Source organism: Hyalella azteca, unplaced genomic scaffold, assembly GCF_000764305.2.
Source record: "Hyalella azteca isolate HAZT.00-mixed unplaced genomic scaffold, Hazt_2.0.2 contig12479, whole genome shotgun sequence".
Taxonomy (NCBI): Eukaryota; Metazoa; Arthropoda; class Malacostraca; order Amphipoda; family Hyalellidae; genus Hyalella; species Hyalella azteca.
The window spans coordinates 104,811-123,426 of record NW_025942437.1 but is presented as its reverse complement, the minus strand read 5'-3'; the positions used below and the strand labels follow the sequence as shown (position 1 = coordinate 123,426).

Genomic DNA, 18,616 nt, shown 5'->3' with positions numbered 1-18,616 from the left:
CTCGGTGATGATTATGCTAATAATAAGCCGGTCTCATGGGCCTGAACATTAAGACTCACTTAGTGAATTTATAATGAGCTAACTAATATAATGTATTATTGAAACGAGTCATAATATTACATGATGATATAATTGTATTACTTTTCAAAGTCTGAAAACAAGACAAGTGGCTGCATCAAACAATTTAACAGAAGAATACTTCATGAACACACCTACAAAATTCTATGACTTTAATCAAATTATAAATTGCTTGCTATAACACGAAAATGATGACTGGAAAAAATATTTTTTTCTTTGCTTAAGAAATATTTAAATTCTTACAGGGCACAGGCAACATGTGCTGGACTAACAGCAGTTCGACGAGTCACGCAATAACGCCATATGACGGACGCATCAGCAGTCTTGATACTGACCGTAATCCCAGTCTTATTAAGGAAAAAATTAACCCCGGCAAAAAATGCATCCCGCAATGAGAGTTGAGTTTAAAAACATCGAGAGGATAATGATTATTCGCTGTGAAATTATATATTCAATACGACCGTACTGCAGAGGTACTAATGTTAAAAGAAAAATGGAAATTAATAACAATAATAGTAATAATAATAATAATAACAATAATAATATTAATAATAATAATAGTAACAATAATAATAATAATTATAACAATAGCGGTTTCAGCGTTGATCAGGCCGTTAAACCTGTGTCCGATTTTTAATATCGCGGAACATTCACGGCTTGTCGCGGTTTCGAACACGCAACTCACTGCTCTAATTACGCCAAATTTGACGAGTGCAGCTGAAATAAACGCATGATGAAAGGTTAGTGGGGGAACTGCAGCGCTTCAGTGGACGTATTGCTCGCTAATGAGGAATAATGTGACTGAAGGAATTTCATCACAAATTTTTTGTATTATTTATTCAATCCACTGCAGTAAAGAATAAAAATATTGAGTAATGTAAAATTATTTTATTTATATGTATTAAAATCACTTGTTTGCTTGAATCGCAAGTTAAGCAGGAATTTAAAAGCAAAGACAATACCACAAAAATTCACCATATCTTTATAATTTTATTTATTTCTTTTTCGTGAAGATGATTTTAAAAACATCACATTTTTAATATTTACAAATTTTCAGACCAAACAGGATGACAACGAATATAAGAAAGAATTTTTAAGCAAAACATTATAATATATACTTGGACAATATACTGATACGTATTATATTATTTTAGAGCCGTTTTTTTCCTCTTTCAATTCATAGTCATAGAATTTGTCCAAATTCTTACAAAAGAATCCGAGAATTGCATAATTAAAATCGTGTAAATACACTTATATAATCAGCTGAGCGTCACTTAAATCTTATCAATATAGTTACTTAGGTCTATAACATCGAACTTAACTCCCACCTCCTGATTATTTACACTCTAGCATTTCCTTAAGCAGATTCAAGTTCATTTCTCATAAATAGAAAGCAAGAGACAACAGATGCTGACGCCTGGTACTGTATAGGTCGCGACGCTTGTAGCGCTCCTGAGGTAACGGGCGACATAACCTCGATATGTGACAGTCATGGTCTTAAGGAGGTCTGGTGTGACGAGTACTGTACGCTNAAGGAGGTCTGCTGTTATGAGTACTGTGCGCTGTGTAAAGAGCAATGCAAAGTTATTAACTTTTCAACTGTGCGGGGTAAGAAGAATACCGCATAGCACCTCAGGTAGCTTCTCTTCCTCACACCAGCATCCCTGTAGGTCATGATCGAGAACTGGGACGCTCTTAGTCAGCTGGGAGGCAATGTCAGCTGGGAGGTTAATGCGCACGGCTTCCAGCTTTTTCCTGGTGTGGGAAATTGTGAATAATTTGGCTGTTTCCTTGGCAACAACGGAGAGAAACACGAAACGCGAGAGGCCGTTGATATTCATTATTCGCATCAGGCAAATATAATTTAAACAAGGACCAATCGTCGACGTAAATTCAGCTTAAAGTCGTTAAATCAACGTTGATTCGACATCATTTGTCAGATAGATTACTACAGAAGTGAGCAGTCGTGGCAGTGGTTATATTGTCTTTATAGCGGGGCCAGCGTTGGTTGGGCCGTAGGCCTGCCGCGTATTCTTAACATCGCCGAATATTCGCAACTTGTTGCGGTCTCGAACACGCAACTCACTGCTCTGATTCTGCTGTGCTCAACTGTCCGGCCTCCTTACCGATTCTGACCAGAAACTGGCGCACAGAGCTGGGATCGAATCCGCACCTCTCTGCGCCAATCCTGGTACTCTAAACTGTAACCACTGGGCCACCCTGGATCATGCATGGAATCTGCCGTGCAATTAAATTCTATTGCAACTCGAAAAGAGTTCCGATGCAGGTCTTGTAGCATGCGTTGATGCTGGCACAAACATTACTGAAATAAGTTGGTTTCAATAATTACTGCAGTCAAGAAAAACAAAATTAAATAGTTACCCTCTTTTCTATGAGCACACTGCACACTTAATTATCAGCGCATGTGGCACTTATTCTCTTCACGTGCTCCGAAAACGCGTCCGTTCCATATTTCAACTGACAATAATTATTATCGGTCACGCTCACCGCATGCGTGCGCTCAAGCAACGTTAATTATTAATTATTAACTAGGTCTTCTAACTCAATTATCTCGCCCGCCTTGAGCTTCCTTCGCCCTAAAATCGCACGCGTCGGACGCCTGTGAAAATCTGGGGCTCCTTTTACCCTCCTCAGGCGAAGATGTTTTCATCTGCAAGTGTACCGTAACGTGGGCAAAAAGCTGCTATAGTTGCCGCTTTTTAACCTACAGTGGGAAATGGTTACCGGTCACAGTTAAGCATATCCCACACTAAACCGATACGGGGACTGAGTTACAAAATCCGGGTTTGCTGAAGTATGATGGATCGATTAACATTATTTCAGTTAACTGTCGTATTAAAATAAATGGGTCGTTCATATCCTTTAATAACAATGTTCTTCGCTCGATAATAAGCAAGGCTGTTAATTAACTGATAGGTTACTTACATGTTGAATCTAATGTAAAATAGTCTGCCATAATTTTTGTTGCCATGGATAACATAAAACATTAAAATATCTGTAGATTACAGAACTTCTTATCGTCTCATTATAATTTGCCTTCATGAGTGGCAGTCGCATTTCGAAGAGATTTATAATTCTTCGAACAACTATCTTCACTTCTGAAATTTCAAAAATCGGTCATTGGCGAAAAAATTATACATTAATGACAGTTATATGCCGATTTTCGAAGAGAATTAGCAATTATTCATGTTCCTTTAGCCAAGTAATTTTAAGATGTAGGAACACGCAACATCCGCATGCACTTTCTCGAACGACCTCAAACCGCAGATGAGGAGGGCTCCAAATGCGGGGCTCCAAATAACACAAAAACTAGAAGAAAGTTGCATAAAAACGGCGTTGCTGGAGAGACTCTACAAGAGACTCTTGAAGGTCGATGGCTTCGGCCGTTTTCTTCGAATTTCTGGCTTGATTGTCAGGTCAGACCCATGCCCCAAATGCCATGCTAACTCACATATATTACATGCGCCTGATCCATCCACAATAACTATTTTTTGGATGATCATTTTCCCAATTTGTAACCCATAACATTTTCATTCAACATGAGTGGAGTGAATTGTGTTCGCTTCGCAGGATTTTGAGCACACGATTTATCCTTATTTTTTCATTGAAATCGATTTCAGTGAAACAAACAGATGCAATTTTGACAATAATCGCCAATAAATTAGTATAGCACGTATGTTAAATAAGCTAAGAATAAATATTTTTCGAAAATAAACGCAAAGAAAATCTATAATCTCATGCAAATATTCACACTAAAAATTCCTGAGTAAAAAACGTGTCAAATATTTCCTTACACTATAGTTAACCAAGTGCCACCTTCAAACTAAATTAACTACTTAGTTTAATACCAACATGTAGTTCGATTGCGTGACAAGCGGACAATATATTTTAAAAATTACGTTAAGAACTAAGAATTAAACTTAATGGTCACAATAATGGCTGATTTAAGGCCTCCGAATGCCGGAAAATCTTTTTGTATTGATGGTCCAAATAATGTATTCTGAAGATCAAAATGATGCCTAGCTTGTAGAATTTTAGAATTGCATGCGCATTGCGCATACCTAAGACAGTACCTAAGTTTTTCCAATGACAACCTAAAAACCTCAAAATTGCTTCAGTATAAACATTGGGTAAAGGAACTTGGTAAAGAATAGAATAGAATAGAAGTGTCGGCGTTGAAGAAATAGGCCCATGGCCTGTTGCCGATTCTTGAACTTTTTGTGACTTGATTCACAAGGGATCCGGCCTTTGGAACCCGATCTTTCTATAGCTTACGATTGATTGAGATAGCTGCTGGACTTATTGCCTGGTCCGTAATTTGCTAGGCATTTTAAGACTAAACATATGCTCCTGCATAGCTTCGTCTAGTCTGTTTTTGAAGATGTTCATACTCGGAGCTTCAACGATGCTATCAGGGAGGCTGTTCCACATGTCGGTGACTCGAAGCGAGAACGCTGTTTTTTAGTTTATATAGCCGTGGCCCCTGGTGTTGGTTCTTGTTTCAACTTCTAGTATCCTTCTGGGACCTTGTATAAGCCATGAGTATACTTGTATACTTCAATGAGGTCCCCACGCAGACGTCGATAATGGAGGCTTGGAAGCTTCATAATCTTTAATCTTTCCTCATAGGACTTGCCTTTCAAGCCCGGAACTATCCTTGCTGCGCGTCTTTGAACACTCTCTACTAAATTTTTGTCCTTTTCAAATTTCGGTGACCACACGACGTTTCCAAACTCTAGGTTCGGGCGCACGACAGCAACAAACTGCTTCATCGTTTCAAAATCTAGGAACTCGAATGAGCGTCTGATCAGTCCAAGTCGTCGACGGAAAAGAATAAAGCAATAATCCTTCTTTTCCTGTAAGCACTTCTTTTAGATATTTTCAAGCGATGTAAATACTTCGACCAATGTTAATTAGTCAATTTTTAATCGTGCACCACATTTCATTGCTCACCTCAGCAGCTTATTAGGATTAGGATTAACTTACTCATGGCAGTACATCAGTTGAACAAATTTAGCATAAGTTACATCTCGCTAAACGCAACATTTTACAAATATAGGTAACTTAGTACTCACTGCAGTGAGTGACAGAGAGCGCATTTTCTCGTCGACGGAAACGTGAAGTCACGGACGGACGGACGGCAGACGGACAGACAGACGGACGGACGGACATGACGAGCACAACAGGGCCTTTTTTCCATAAATGAGAAAATGCGCTAAAAAGCACTATTTTCTTTATCAAAACGTAGCACAACAACAAAAAACTCCGAAATAATGCAGAACGACGTCAATTCCACAGAATGACAATAAATCGGGTTAAGTCTCGTTGTTTTCATTAGATCAATGACCAAAATCCAGCTCAAGTCAAAAGAGCTTGACTCAAACATTTCAGTAAATACATTTCGAAGCACCATGCACACGCGCCCTGTCAGCCTGTTGCTGCAGGTCGAGTTTTTACGCGCTTAGGAATTTTTTCCCATCCTGCTCGCCCTGGATAGCGGGTAGTGGGTCATATATAGCAGCGCCGACACTTCCAGGTTAGTGAAATTACGCGCCGGAAATTAATCCTCAGAAATTGCAGTCTCCTGGGAAGGTATTTGGTCACCAAAATATCAGCTTTATTTCCATTATCAACGTATCATTATGATACAACAATGTATCAATAGAATACATCAATGTATCAATATAATATATCAATGTATCAATATAATACATCAATGTATCATTCAATATAATACATCAATGTGTCAATATGATACATCAATGTATCAATATAATACATCAATGTATCAATATAATACATCAATGTATCAATATAATACATCAATGTATCAATATAATACATCAATGTGTCAATATAATACATCAATGTATCAATATAGTACATCAATGAATCAATCTAATACATCAATATATCAATATGATACAGCAATGTATCAATATGATACGTCAATGTATCAATATAGTACATCAATATATCAATATTACACAGCAATGTAACAATATGATACATTGCTTCATTGATCTCTATTTATCAATCTGACTGCAGCCCCACTTACTCGATCAAATTTTTTTCATCGATTATAGATCGATCGCTTCTTCGCCTGGCAAATCATATTACGACAAACAAACTTTTGATCGGCGTATGGTGAAGTAAGTTGAGACGTTGTAAATGCAACTCAAGAAATATCGCTCGAATCAATAAAAAAATATAACTCAGTGACCACTGCAGTGAGTGACAGAGAGTGCATTTTCTCGTCCGTCCGTAAAGTCACGGACAGACAGACGGACAGACGGACGGACAGACGGACGGACATACGGACGGACAGACGGACGGACGGGCATGACGAGCCCAATAGTGCATTTTTTCCATAAATGAGAAAATGCGCTAAAAACAGGAATTTTAGTCGCAAAATAATATAATTAATCCGATGAAATATACATATTCTGACGAAAAATCTGACAAGTGGTTATGTATAAAAATAAATAAAATACTTAAAAATACTTTTTTTAAAAAAACACGTTTTTCTTGTAGACTAAAAAGTAGAAAGTAAATTATGGCTCGCCCCAAAAAACGTGGGTCGGGCTGTTCGTTCACCATTAAATTTCCAAAATTCGTGTGTTGTGTGCTTCTCGCTTTAATCATAAATCTGCCCGACACATGTTTTTTGGGCGAGCCAAAATTTACTTTCTACTTTTTAGTCTACAAGAAAAACGTGTTTTTTTTAAAGTAATTTTAAGTATTTTATTTTCTCCTTTTTAGTCCGTTGCTGCACGGACTAAAAAGCAAGACTTGACGTACGTATCGATGATACGCAGCGTCAGCGCCTGCTCGTCTATAACGTCAGCGCCCGCACGTCATACTATATATATACTATTTATATATACTTTACTCGATTAAGCTAATTTAGGTCTCTAATTGCAAGTTTTTATGATTGTATCTGAAATTGTTAGGCGAAAATAGCCTGCATGCCGAATTTCAGATCTCTAGAGCAATCAGAGTGGGTTAATTTTCGTTGTCAATTTTAACAACAAACAAACAAACGCGAAGCTAAGCTAAGAATAAAATACTTTAAAAAAAAACTTTTTGAAAAACCACGTTTTTCTTGTGGACTAAAAAGTAGAAAATAAATTATGGCTCGCCCCAAAAAAAACGTGTGTCGGGCAGATTTATGATTAAAGCGAAAAGCACACAACACTGCTCGTCTATAACGTCAGCGCCCGCACGTCATACTATATATATACTATTAATATATACTTTACTCAATTAAGCTAATTTAGGTCTCTAATTGCTAGTTTTTATGATTGTATCTGAAATTGTTAGGCGAAAATAGCCTGCATGCCGAATTTCAGATCTCTAGAGCAATCAGAAGTGGGCTAATTTTCGTTGTTAATGTTAACAACAAACAAACAAACAAACAAACAAACAAACGCGAAGCTAAGCTAAGAAAAACGTGTTAAAAACGTTTTAATAATTATAGAATACTAAACTCACCTGACCGAACAGATGCAGCAGATGCCGCCACAACACAGAGCAGCAGCAGCAGCTGCATTCTCAGAATGAAGGACATCTTCTAATTTCTATCAGAACATTGTCCGAGATTGGGCCTGCTATAACGGTAGACCTATTGATAAAAATTATTTAATTCGTTACTTCATTCACTCATTAACGACTTAATTCCTATAAATTATATACCTGTACTATTTGTTTAAGAGGTTAATAATTTCTGAATTGCATTACTTTCACCTTAAAGTAGTAAACTGTTCGAAAAACTCATAAGTAACAGTCAGTATTCTTTTATCCATTCATTTCGCTCGTCGCTCCGTTCAATTATTTTGGTTTCCTTTTCTTCAAGCACTCGTCATGCAGTTATTGAATACAGTGTGAGTTTAAAAATTGTTCTGCCGTTCACCTAAGTTTTTCTCAATCATGGAGTTGTCTTTTATTATTACAACAAAAGATTACACAGTAAAATCTTGTTACGGAAACTCAAAATTTTGACTTAGGTTATAGTATCGATTAAAAAAATATTAAATAAAAAAAATTTTCACAGAAATGAAACGCACGAAAAAATGAAGTTAATAATATGTCATCTTTTAATTTAAATTCAACCATAGAGCATTGACGAAGTCGCATTTTTGCCTATTAACATTTAGTCTGTAACGCGCGATTTTCAATAAGCCGGCTTACAGTTTTCCTCGTTTTGCTAGAAATTAAGGAAGAATGTTGAGCTCCAGTCACAGTCACTACTGCAGCGTTTGGGCCGCACAACCTCCCACGTTGGAGTGTCGCTGGTGACTGAAAGCGGGCAAGCCGCAGCCCGGCTGCCGGAGACTGTATAGAGTAGGTCAGCCTGTCATGTCTGCCGTCCTGCAGGTAGGCCAACCAGTTCTATAAGCCCTTAAGCATATTTTTTTCTGCGGCATACAACTCGAGGAAAAAGTTTGAAGTCCTCTTTGAAAAACGCATAATCAGAAGAAAGATTCTGGTCCTCAGTATTTAGGTTACGAAGCCAACTTGAAACTTTCAGGCAACTCCTAATTCAGGCAAAAAAAAAAACTCCTAATTCGTCCGACGCATTAAAGATTTTGTTGCTTTCAGTATAGAGAGTTGGACCAAGCGATCATTCATAAAGAACAACTTTCAGAAAGCCGGAAACACCTTTCTGGTCCACTTCACGATATACTGGGAAATACAGCAATAAGTATTTTGGCAAATGGTATACAAATTAAGGCATTCGAGTAAAATCTAAACATTTCTGGAGTATTCTTTCATCGTTCATGGTACTCAATATCAACTTTTTCATATGTTATTACTGTATTTTTAAACTGAAACGTGAATGTAAAGTTCCGTCGAACGACGATATATAGTACATACTAACTTAACACTTTGTCATGAATGAGGACAAACATTTTGCTGAAACGTTCGATTTCGATGGAATAGGCCCCTGAACGTTTAATCATAATTATTTGATTTATATAATTTTATGGAATATTTGTCAAATTTCCATATTTTTCAAGCCAGTTGCGAGCCAAGTACATTGTTGAATTTTTGTTCGTCTTGTGTTCAATGAGTTTCTCATGTCAATATATTATAGTAGTTCAATTTATCATTATTCTCCATAACAATTTTAAGACGAAAAGCTTATCACTCATTCAAACCTTTGGCACTCAATCCTAGCTGCATTGTTAAAGTTATTGATGCCCCTAAATAAATTCCACGATCTTGATCCACGGGAACAAAAGTTTAGTGCCACAACGGCTCGGCCAAGTGGATGACATGCAATTCGTCACTGTGGTGAAAAACGTGAAATTTTAACGTTCTATGTGCAAAACATTTCTCTTCAATGAATATACTCTGTCTTGTTCAAAGTCATAAGAAAAATAGATTATACATCATTCATTATTCGCGTGAATTTATAAAATTATAAAGTAAGGCCGGAGAAAAGTAGGTAGTACTTTCAAGATTGTAGTTGGAAAAAACATTGTTTAGTATGAATTGTTTGTCTATTCAATATCCTCATTATGTGGTGAGTAATTGCATGCTTTACTCTGATATCCTATAAATGAGTGCAGAAACGTTAAATATTTTCTACAGAAACTTGCGAAATTTGAAACAAATTAGTGGGTTAGGCAAATCTATGATACTGAAGGCAAAATAATGACATAGCTCTATGAATTTATGATCTTGACCAAACAAGAAATTATGGATTTTAGTGCATATTAGTGCAATTTAGTATATATATAAGGCACAGAGCGCAATGCTAGTAGCCATAGCTTGCAGTCCCATGTCTGCAAAAGCCATATCCTCTAAAAAAATTCATTGTAAATAATTTGTACAGAACATCATGGAACTATTTAACTTCATAACTATGATGAACTATCGCAACAAATTTATTTGGTTTCAAAAACCTTAGGTCTGCTCAGTCAAGTAAAATTCTATTCCGAAAACTTATTCATCAGGACCTAACGGTGATGTTTGGCTCGTAAACGTTTTTGGATTTCACCTTAATTCGTGAGTTATATGACGATACGTGCCAAAATTTGCGGTGAGCATGACATTTCTTCCAAACTACTGTACAGATTTGAACGAAACTTTGAATATAGAATCCTAACCTAACCTAACGATGATGTTTAGCTCATGACAATTTTTTCGATTTTGCCTTCGTTTGCGAGTTATACGGCTTCAGGTATACGGCTCTTGGTCAATGTAAGTATAAAAATCGGCCTGAGAAATGCCGGTCATTTCTCCCTATATCCGTTTAACTCGCAAACGGAGGCGAAATCGAATAAATTGTCAGGAGCTAATCATCACCGTTGGGAGGTTAAGTTTCTATATTCAAAGTTTCGTTCAAATCTGTACAGTAGTTTAGAATAAATGTCATGCTCACTGCAAATATGGGCGCGCATCTTCATATAACTCACGAATGAAGGTGAAATTTATAAAATTTTCACGAGCTAAACATCACCGTTAGGTCCTAATGAATACATGTACCAAGTTTTATCGTGCTACGTTCATTACCTTGGGAGCTATCCCATGTTCACTGAATTTGGACACCGGCCGCTAGACCGGCCCCAAGTCCGGCCGTAAATTTGTTAGAGACGTCGAAGAAATGGCCTCTAGGTTGGGTCTTACGTCTGGATCTCCTGATATTGTACTTCAACCGCTTGTTGACAAAAGGAAGATAATATCCAAACTTTCCAACATAAAACTATAAAATTTACCTTTTACATGGACTTCTCGTTGAATAGAAGTCAACATTATCCCGACCTCAAAGCAATAAACCAACATCCTATTCAGACCGCTTGCCATAAAATGGAGGAACCAATATCCAACCCCGTACTCACAAGACATCTTACATGAACCGCTTCTACATCTTACATGAACCGCTTGCTAGAATCGAGAAAATAATATGCATTTACTCAATTTATAAACATCTTACCTGATCCACGTATTAACGAATATATAGGGACTAATATCTCATACTGCAAATCTAAAACCTGCAATTAATAAGCCTTGTTACTAAGAAAAAAAACATATCCATGAAATATTGTTGTTTGTTATCATTCAAATACGTCGCCAATAAATTTCTCGGAAATAATTGCGAAAAACTTCCCACTATACAATGGGAAACACGTTGAAATTTTTAAGTATTAAATTAATTTTTTGTTTAAATTAAAAGCTCGATTAATAATATTTTTATTCATCGTTTCGCACTACATTTGCACCAACTTTAAATGATATTTTTATTTTGAAATTTTAAATGATATTTTATTTTGAAGTTTTGAAATTCATTTCTGAAAATTTGCAACATTACGACTCAATTCATGTTCAATCGAAATGCTGACCAAAGATATGAAGCAAAAACTATTCGTGTTTTTGGTGACCGTGAACCACGTCACGGCCACAATGTTCACCTTCGTGCCGAGGACGCGGCACTTCGCAGGCGATGAAATTTTGGTTGACGTTGACAACATCGTTGCTTGCGGCAGCGTCTGCCTCACTCTGCCGACGTGTGGGGCCTTCGCTTGGTTTAAAAATAAGGTGAGTTCTTTATTTATATCAACTGAAGCCTTCGTAACTAGAGTTCCTCGAAAATCTATCGCAAAATAATACGACTTTTTTAAATGGTTGAGATCCAGCATCCAAACTTGAAATATGAATTCTAAATATTTTACTCCTAAAATTCTAAGAGTTATGAGAATGCTGCATGCGGCTTTAACCACTTGAACTGTCCCAGATGCAACAGCAACCTTCCGCTCGATCATATGACCAATTTTTTACAAAGATTTGGGCTACAATACCTCTTGCTTAAGACTTAATTGAAATAATTTTGAAAATGATAGCAAGATTTTATCTATTTAAGGATGAGAAATTTTAATGAGCAGGAGCCGAAATGTAAGATTTTTAAAAGAATATACGGTGCGATGTCGACGCCCTCAAACGGAACTTTCTACGCCCCGTTGGCCCTCTCGTCTGGGCAGCGTATAGCGTTGTTACCAGCACCAGCCAATCCAACTTGGAGGTAAGTTGACAGTTCATTTTTTAGAGATAATATTTAACATTTTGTGCCACATTTCAAGCTGTTTCACAAAATTTTCTTGGACTTTGGTTTATTTGATAACATTCAATGTAAAAACTTATGCAAACAAATTACGAACAAATTTGAATAAAAAATCTAAATTAAATCCTAACAGAAATTCAGGTGCTCTTGTACAGGCCTGATTTTACGCTTGCAAATTAAGATTAATTCAAAATAATCTGGTTATACTTTACTGTCGACAGTTCAATATTGGATCGCAAATTGAAACATTACTCGGTACCCCATCAAAACTCTTCATTATAACCACGATAGCTAAATTATTTATACTTTATACGTCAGTCTCGGAATGAATAGAAATGTGAAGTTAGATTCGATATTTTAATTCGCCAGATTTTACGTCAATAATTTTCATCATTGTGAACATAAGCGTTAGAGCAGCCCACCATTGATCATAAGGCTAGTGCTCATTCAGTTGTTGAGTTCGGCGATATTCAGAACTCAGTGTGAATAATGAATACCTTTTACCATTTACTATTGAGCTTGAAGATTCAATCAGTCACTCAGTGCGACCACTTTTCAAGCAAACAGTTTCAACCAGTCTCTAGACAACCTAAAATTACTACCATTAAAAGTAATGTTATACATTTATTGTTGATGCACAAGCGACACGACACATTTTCGCCTCAATAATTTGGGACAACATTATTATTATCACGATTTCTCCACAGCGATCACCTTCAGGCATGTCAAGCTCAGAACTTGGAGATGCTACACTCTCCTTCCAACTCTAGGGACGTCAACATCATCGCTTCTCTGGGCAAAGTTGCCCTGGATGTTCAAAAATCAAAACCCTTGCCATTATTCCAACTCGTAATTAGCACCCATGACTCCAAACACGTCGACTTGTCAGCTTTCGGGAGCGGTTTTCCGGCCTATGAATTCTTTGTTTATCCCAAGTGTCTGATGGTGGACTTCTTCAATCCATACTGGCTAGATTGTGACTCGGACATTACTGGTGCTCCTAACGTGGTCTGCGTACAGCCGTAGAGACTTAATTAGTTGAAGTATTCCTAACTTGCGAACAAAAATATATGACCTGTAGTTCTCGCACGCAATATGACTGACGTATAAAGAATATGCGTTTAAAAATTACTTTTTAAAGACAACACTTCTAAAGAGGCCAGTGTCTCCAATGTTACACTTGTACTATGAATTTCTTATTTTATTTTCTAATATTTAAAAAAATTATTTGTAAAATTATTCTTTAATATTAAAAGCTTTAAATTTTTAAAATTATTTATTCTGTCTATTCATTCTAGCATTGTCACCATCTTTACGCAAGTTTGCAAAATTTCAGATCGATTGGAGAGGTAGAAGTGTGTTAAATATCGATTATAATATTTGTAGCAGACAAACAAACAAACAACAAGGAGTGAAGTTAAAGAGAAGTGTTGTAAAAATTATTATTTCTCAATTATAATTATCTTCTCTATGCATTTCTTCCGCCAATGTACATTTTTTCCGTCTGTGTTGAACAGTAAAATAAGGGTATTAAAAACTTTTATATGTGGCAAATTCATTTTTATGCAATCCAATTTATGTTTGGTCAGTCGAAATGATAATAATAATAAAATAAAAAATAACATACCCATGTGCACGGCAGTAGAAATTTTTTCCTGTTTGATAATTTCGAATAATGAAATGAATTTGCAAATATTCCCCATAATATAAAATGAAAAATATTAAACCCCTCCTCCCATTTAGTCAATTAAATGAGCTACAAAACAGAGAGCGACAAAGGTAACATCGTGTAAAATATTTAAAAGCAGCTCAATTTTTCGCCAGACTTTCTCCCAGTGAAAAATAGTGCAAAACAGCCACTATTTTGTGACATCTATTAATTTTACGGCTTTTCCTGTATTTACTAGAGATCTGCAGTCGTCTCTACTATTCGTCTATTCTAATTATTTGCCTGTAACCTAAGCTCTAATGAACTGTCTACACACTTAATGAATTGCGCATTTCTTCAAATGTCTAAATAATGTTTAAGAATGTCATATTTCAGAACTGACTGTGTGTGTTAAGGGGCCTAGCTTATCGACCCTCTTGTGTTTCTGGGGGAATAATTTGAGACGCGTTGTGTTTCAAATTTCTTGCCAGCGTTATCTTGCCAGCGATTTCTCCCGAACGCGAAACATCTTCTAAGACAATAATTTATGACGAATATAAAACACATATATACGCAATATTGTACAAAGCACGTATAAGGTGCTACAGAAAATAGTATGGTGGCTAAACTCACCAAATTATTGAGGTGAAGCTCGTTTTGCGTGACTAGCCCTGGCTTTCAATGTAAAGTGACTGCGTTTGCAAGTAAAAAATAACCTAGTATTAAGCTAAGAATACTGAAATATGGATGAATACAAAGTTGCACATTGTGAGCAGAAGGGAAAGAAACCTTCACCGTGTGAATTACACATATATAGTTATGTAATTACACGTATGTATTACTCTAAGAATTACTTAACTTTTCAGCTTGTTCATACTCATTTGGCGTGAAACTTGATTTCACCAAGCAAAATCTTTACGCCTCTGTTTGGAGAGCATGCCACAGCGAAACTAAAGCCCCAGAGTTCAAATTGGATTTCAAAATCCCCAGCAGATATATGAACAGGACCCTCTGAACAAACCTGTCTGGTTTGCTGACTTTAAAAGTTTTGTCTTCGCTTCTAGCGTGTAGTTTTTATTTCAAAATGTATTGATATATGTCATTCATTAATTTCATTCATTTTGAAGTAATTTCATACATTTTTTCATTCATTACTTTCATTCATTCATTCATTTTGAACTTTCCATCATTTATTTCTAAAACATTTATTAATCTTGAAATCATGAGTCAGGAGTCTGTGCTTGTCTCTAGGCATCGATATTGTTCTCTACATAGTTTCTCTCTCTTAATCGTGTTCTTTGTAAAAAATTACAGCGGTTTAAGTTTTATTGGACCTTCACACAGTTTTTTCTTTATTCCACGGGTAAACTTTTTTGCCTAAATCAACACACGGTATTGCACTCAGCAACAAATCGGTAAAAGAACATTCAGAATCGTCGTTATGGAGTAATGTTAATATTTTGTAATTTTTTATGAGTTGCATTGTATCAGTTTTGTATTGGTTTAAACAAACACAAATAATCTTTCTAAATCTAAACGTAAGGAATACAAAGCTAAAATAAAAAATTTGAATCAACAGATTATCACACAAAATGATTATGATGGTGCCAATAGCGTGGATATGGCTTCATGTGACTGCTGGCTTAGCGTCATCACAAAAGTCGATGACATTCGAGTTGACGTCGCTTGAGTTTAGCGCTGAGGAGTCACGCTATCCTGCAGGCTCTCCAGCAGCCTGCGCTGGCCTCTGCCTTATTGAGCCGACCTGTGGGGCGTTCGTATGGCACGAAGCGCGGGTCAGAAACTTTTAATCGTATGAAAAAAATTATGAAGAGGAGATAAAATACGGGATGAAATTATGTGGTGAAAATGTTAATATGATTATAAATATTTTGTTATTGACTAAAAATTTCCGCTTTTCGTTGACCCGAGCTTGGCATTCCCGAATATTATTTTCCATTTTAATCATGTAATTAATAAATATCAATTCAAAGGAAGTAATTTAGAAAATGAATATAAGCTAGAGAAATTTCAGTCAATTATTAGAATTTATTGAGTCTCAATAAACGGGAAGTAAAAAAGATTCGTTACTGAACACGTGTGTCATTTAGGAAGAATGCAGAAATTAGGGTCTGTATATAATACTATGCGTAATTAGTGTCAGAAAAACGTGCTTGCAAAATTTACATTAATTCGTTCATAATTTTATTAATTTCTTTACCCGATTTAATTGTTGGATTTCACGAACACTTCATAACAGTGCTGTAAGTTGTAGTAATTCGTGATAAATTGTGGTCCATTCAATATTTCACTACATTTGCAATGGCGTTTAAAAATAAAACTTATTCTGCGCCCAATCAACCAACATATAATTGAACGCATCATTTTTAACAATAATATATACTCTATACTATGAGATACTTCTGATAGAAATTCCTGATTTATTTTATCACCTTTCAATATACGAATTCACACCGTCAGCTATTATTCGCTGTGCCGCATGATAAATCCATCTTTTAGGCATGAAAAAATTCCATAAGAAAGAACAAATTACTTGCTACAGATTTTAAAATAAATCAATGGCTTTGATCTCAGGAAATGAAGTGCTCGGTGCTGACCACAATCTACGGACCAGGGAACACCACATCTGGAGGGCTCGTATTCAGGTCGTCGGCGCTCTCGAACGGCAAGAAGCTTGTCGACTTCGCGGCGAATAACACGGCTAAGTGGTTGTGAGTAGACCATGTGGAGCAAGATGGAGCGTGATGTGGTGAGAATAGTGCACTGTGAAGTATGTGAATCGTGATGTGACGAGTAGACCATGTGGAGCAAGATGGATTGTGATGTGGAGAGAATAGTGCACCGTGAAGTGTGTGTATCGCGATGTGACGTGTAGACCATGTGGAACAAGATGGATTGTGATGTGGAGAGAACGGCGTACTGTGAAGTGTGTGAATCGTGATGTGACGTGAGTAGCCTATGTGGAAGAGGGTGGAAATTGTGGTGTAATCTCAAGATCCCATGACAGAGGGTGGCCCGTCGTAGAAAATGGAAAGGACATGTGGAAGTGGGTGGATTGTGACGTGAAAAGAATGTTCAAGTTGAAGTATGCAGACCGTGATATGACATGGGAAAATACGTGGAAGGGAGTAGATTGCGATGTAATGGCTGGGCCGATTGGAAGTGGTTGAAACTTGTTATGAAGTACTGTATGAAGAATTCTCGGAAGATGGTGGATTATTATATAATGATAGGACCACTAGAAAATGGTTGAAGCGTATTATTAAGAACATGTGGAAGGAAGTAGATTGTGATGTAGCGGCAGGACCAATTTAAAGAAAGTGAATCGTGTTATGAAGTGCGTAAACCATGTGAAAGTTTGTGGATTACGATGTAGTGACGGGATCATGTGGATCACGATCACAAAGGTGAAATAGGTGGAAGTGAGAGAGAGTGATGAAATGACTAACTTATTGCGAAGTTGGTTTATCGCTATGATCATGAGGAAGCGCTCGAACCATATTGAAGTGGAAATAATTGAGATTATGAGCTCCATCTGTTCATCCATTCCTGATACAATAACCTTATATTCCCATCAATTTTTTATTCAAGCTGATTCATAATAATAGCAATATTACTTATGATGTTTAAACAAATCAATGGATAACTTGTTCACTTTCTTGCATCAGCAACGATTGCGCAAACCAGAACTAACCTATCAATGTTAAAACCAGCTGTAGTATTTTTAGGCTCATCTCGTAGATCGCAGTCTCATTTTTCCTGATGCATTTGGTGACCACTTCAACTTGTGAGCTTCCGTTTTGCAACTGTGATACGATACTAAACATTTGTCCTGTCCGTGCTACCAATCCGTAATTAAATAATCTACTTCTTTTTCAAGCGACTACCTGAACCTCTGCAAGGCGCATAAAACTGTCACGCTTCTACGCGTCCCGACCACACTCCGGGACGCGAACATCGTCGCAGCTCGAGGGATCGTAGCCGTGGATGCAACCAAGATGCCCAATTACGAACAAATCTTCACCCACGACTCGAAGCTCGTAGACACGTCACTTTTTCGTGCCCCTCCGAAGTACGAATTTGACGTTCAACACTGCCTGATTTCAACTTACTTCAACCTCTACTGGATCGCGTGTCTTGACTACCCGTTGGCTATCACCACCGCTGCCGTGTGTGAGGAACTGTAGATCGGAATATCCGGAAACGATGGAATAGTTCCTGGAAGATAATCATGAATCCTGATTCACAGAAAATCATTTAAAAGGTATCAGCACTCCAATGACAGAATTCTGAGAAAAAAAAACATTGATAGTGCTAGAACATTACACCGCACATAGAAATATTGGCAATAAGCTGATTTCACTGTAGCATTGATAACATAAACAGAAACACCAAAAATTTTTGTATTGGAACACGGGCATGGATTTGTGGCCGAATTTCGCACGATCAATCCATTTATTTTAGGAAAGTTATCAGAACGCAATAGCTAGAGTGTTGCACCGCACGTCGTGCACTGTTGCTGATACCTGGCATATCTGGAGGGGACAAATCAGTAATACGAATTAAACATGAACTGGATGAAACACTAAGATTTCTCGTCTTTTTGGAATAACTAATTTATTTTGGGTGAGTGGATTTCGCTGTTAGCGTTTTAAGCGAATTTTTACGGCGACGCTACGTGCAAACTACGTGATGGTAGTTTGAGGTACACTTAATTCGGCGGTTTTGGTTTGACGATATTGCAGGACAAGCCAAATTCTTTGATGCAAAGGCTGTTAAAGTAT

The 18,616-nt window shown here is 36.9% G+C and overlaps 2 protein-coding genes across 2 annotated transcripts; both read left to right on the top strand.

Moving 5' to 3' along the window:
- The first annotated feature begins 11,476 nt into the window (after nt 1–11,476).
- LOC125178762 lies at nt 11,477–13,189 on the top strand. Its single transcript, XM_047883285.1, has 3 exons — nt 11,477–11,643; nt 11,988–12,124; nt 12,871–13,189. Exons 1-3 carry the CDS (start codon nt 11,509–11,511, stop codon nt 13,187–13,189), a joined length of 591 nt encoding a protein of 196 aa, XP_047739241.1. The 5' UTR covers nt 11,477–11,508.
- A 2,395-nt stretch (nt 13,190–15,584) lies between these two features.
- LOC125178761 lies at nt 15,585–18,019 on the top strand. Its single transcript, XM_047883282.1, has 3 exons — nt 15,585–15,607; nt 16,407–16,543; nt 17,713–18,019. The coding sequence occupies exons 2-3, from the start codon at nt 16,410–16,412 to the stop codon at nt 18,017–18,019; spliced, it is 441 nt and encodes a 146-aa protein (XP_047739238.1). The 5' UTR covers nt 15,585–15,607; nt 16,407–16,409.
- Nucleotides 18,020–18,616: the final 597 nt, after the last annotated feature.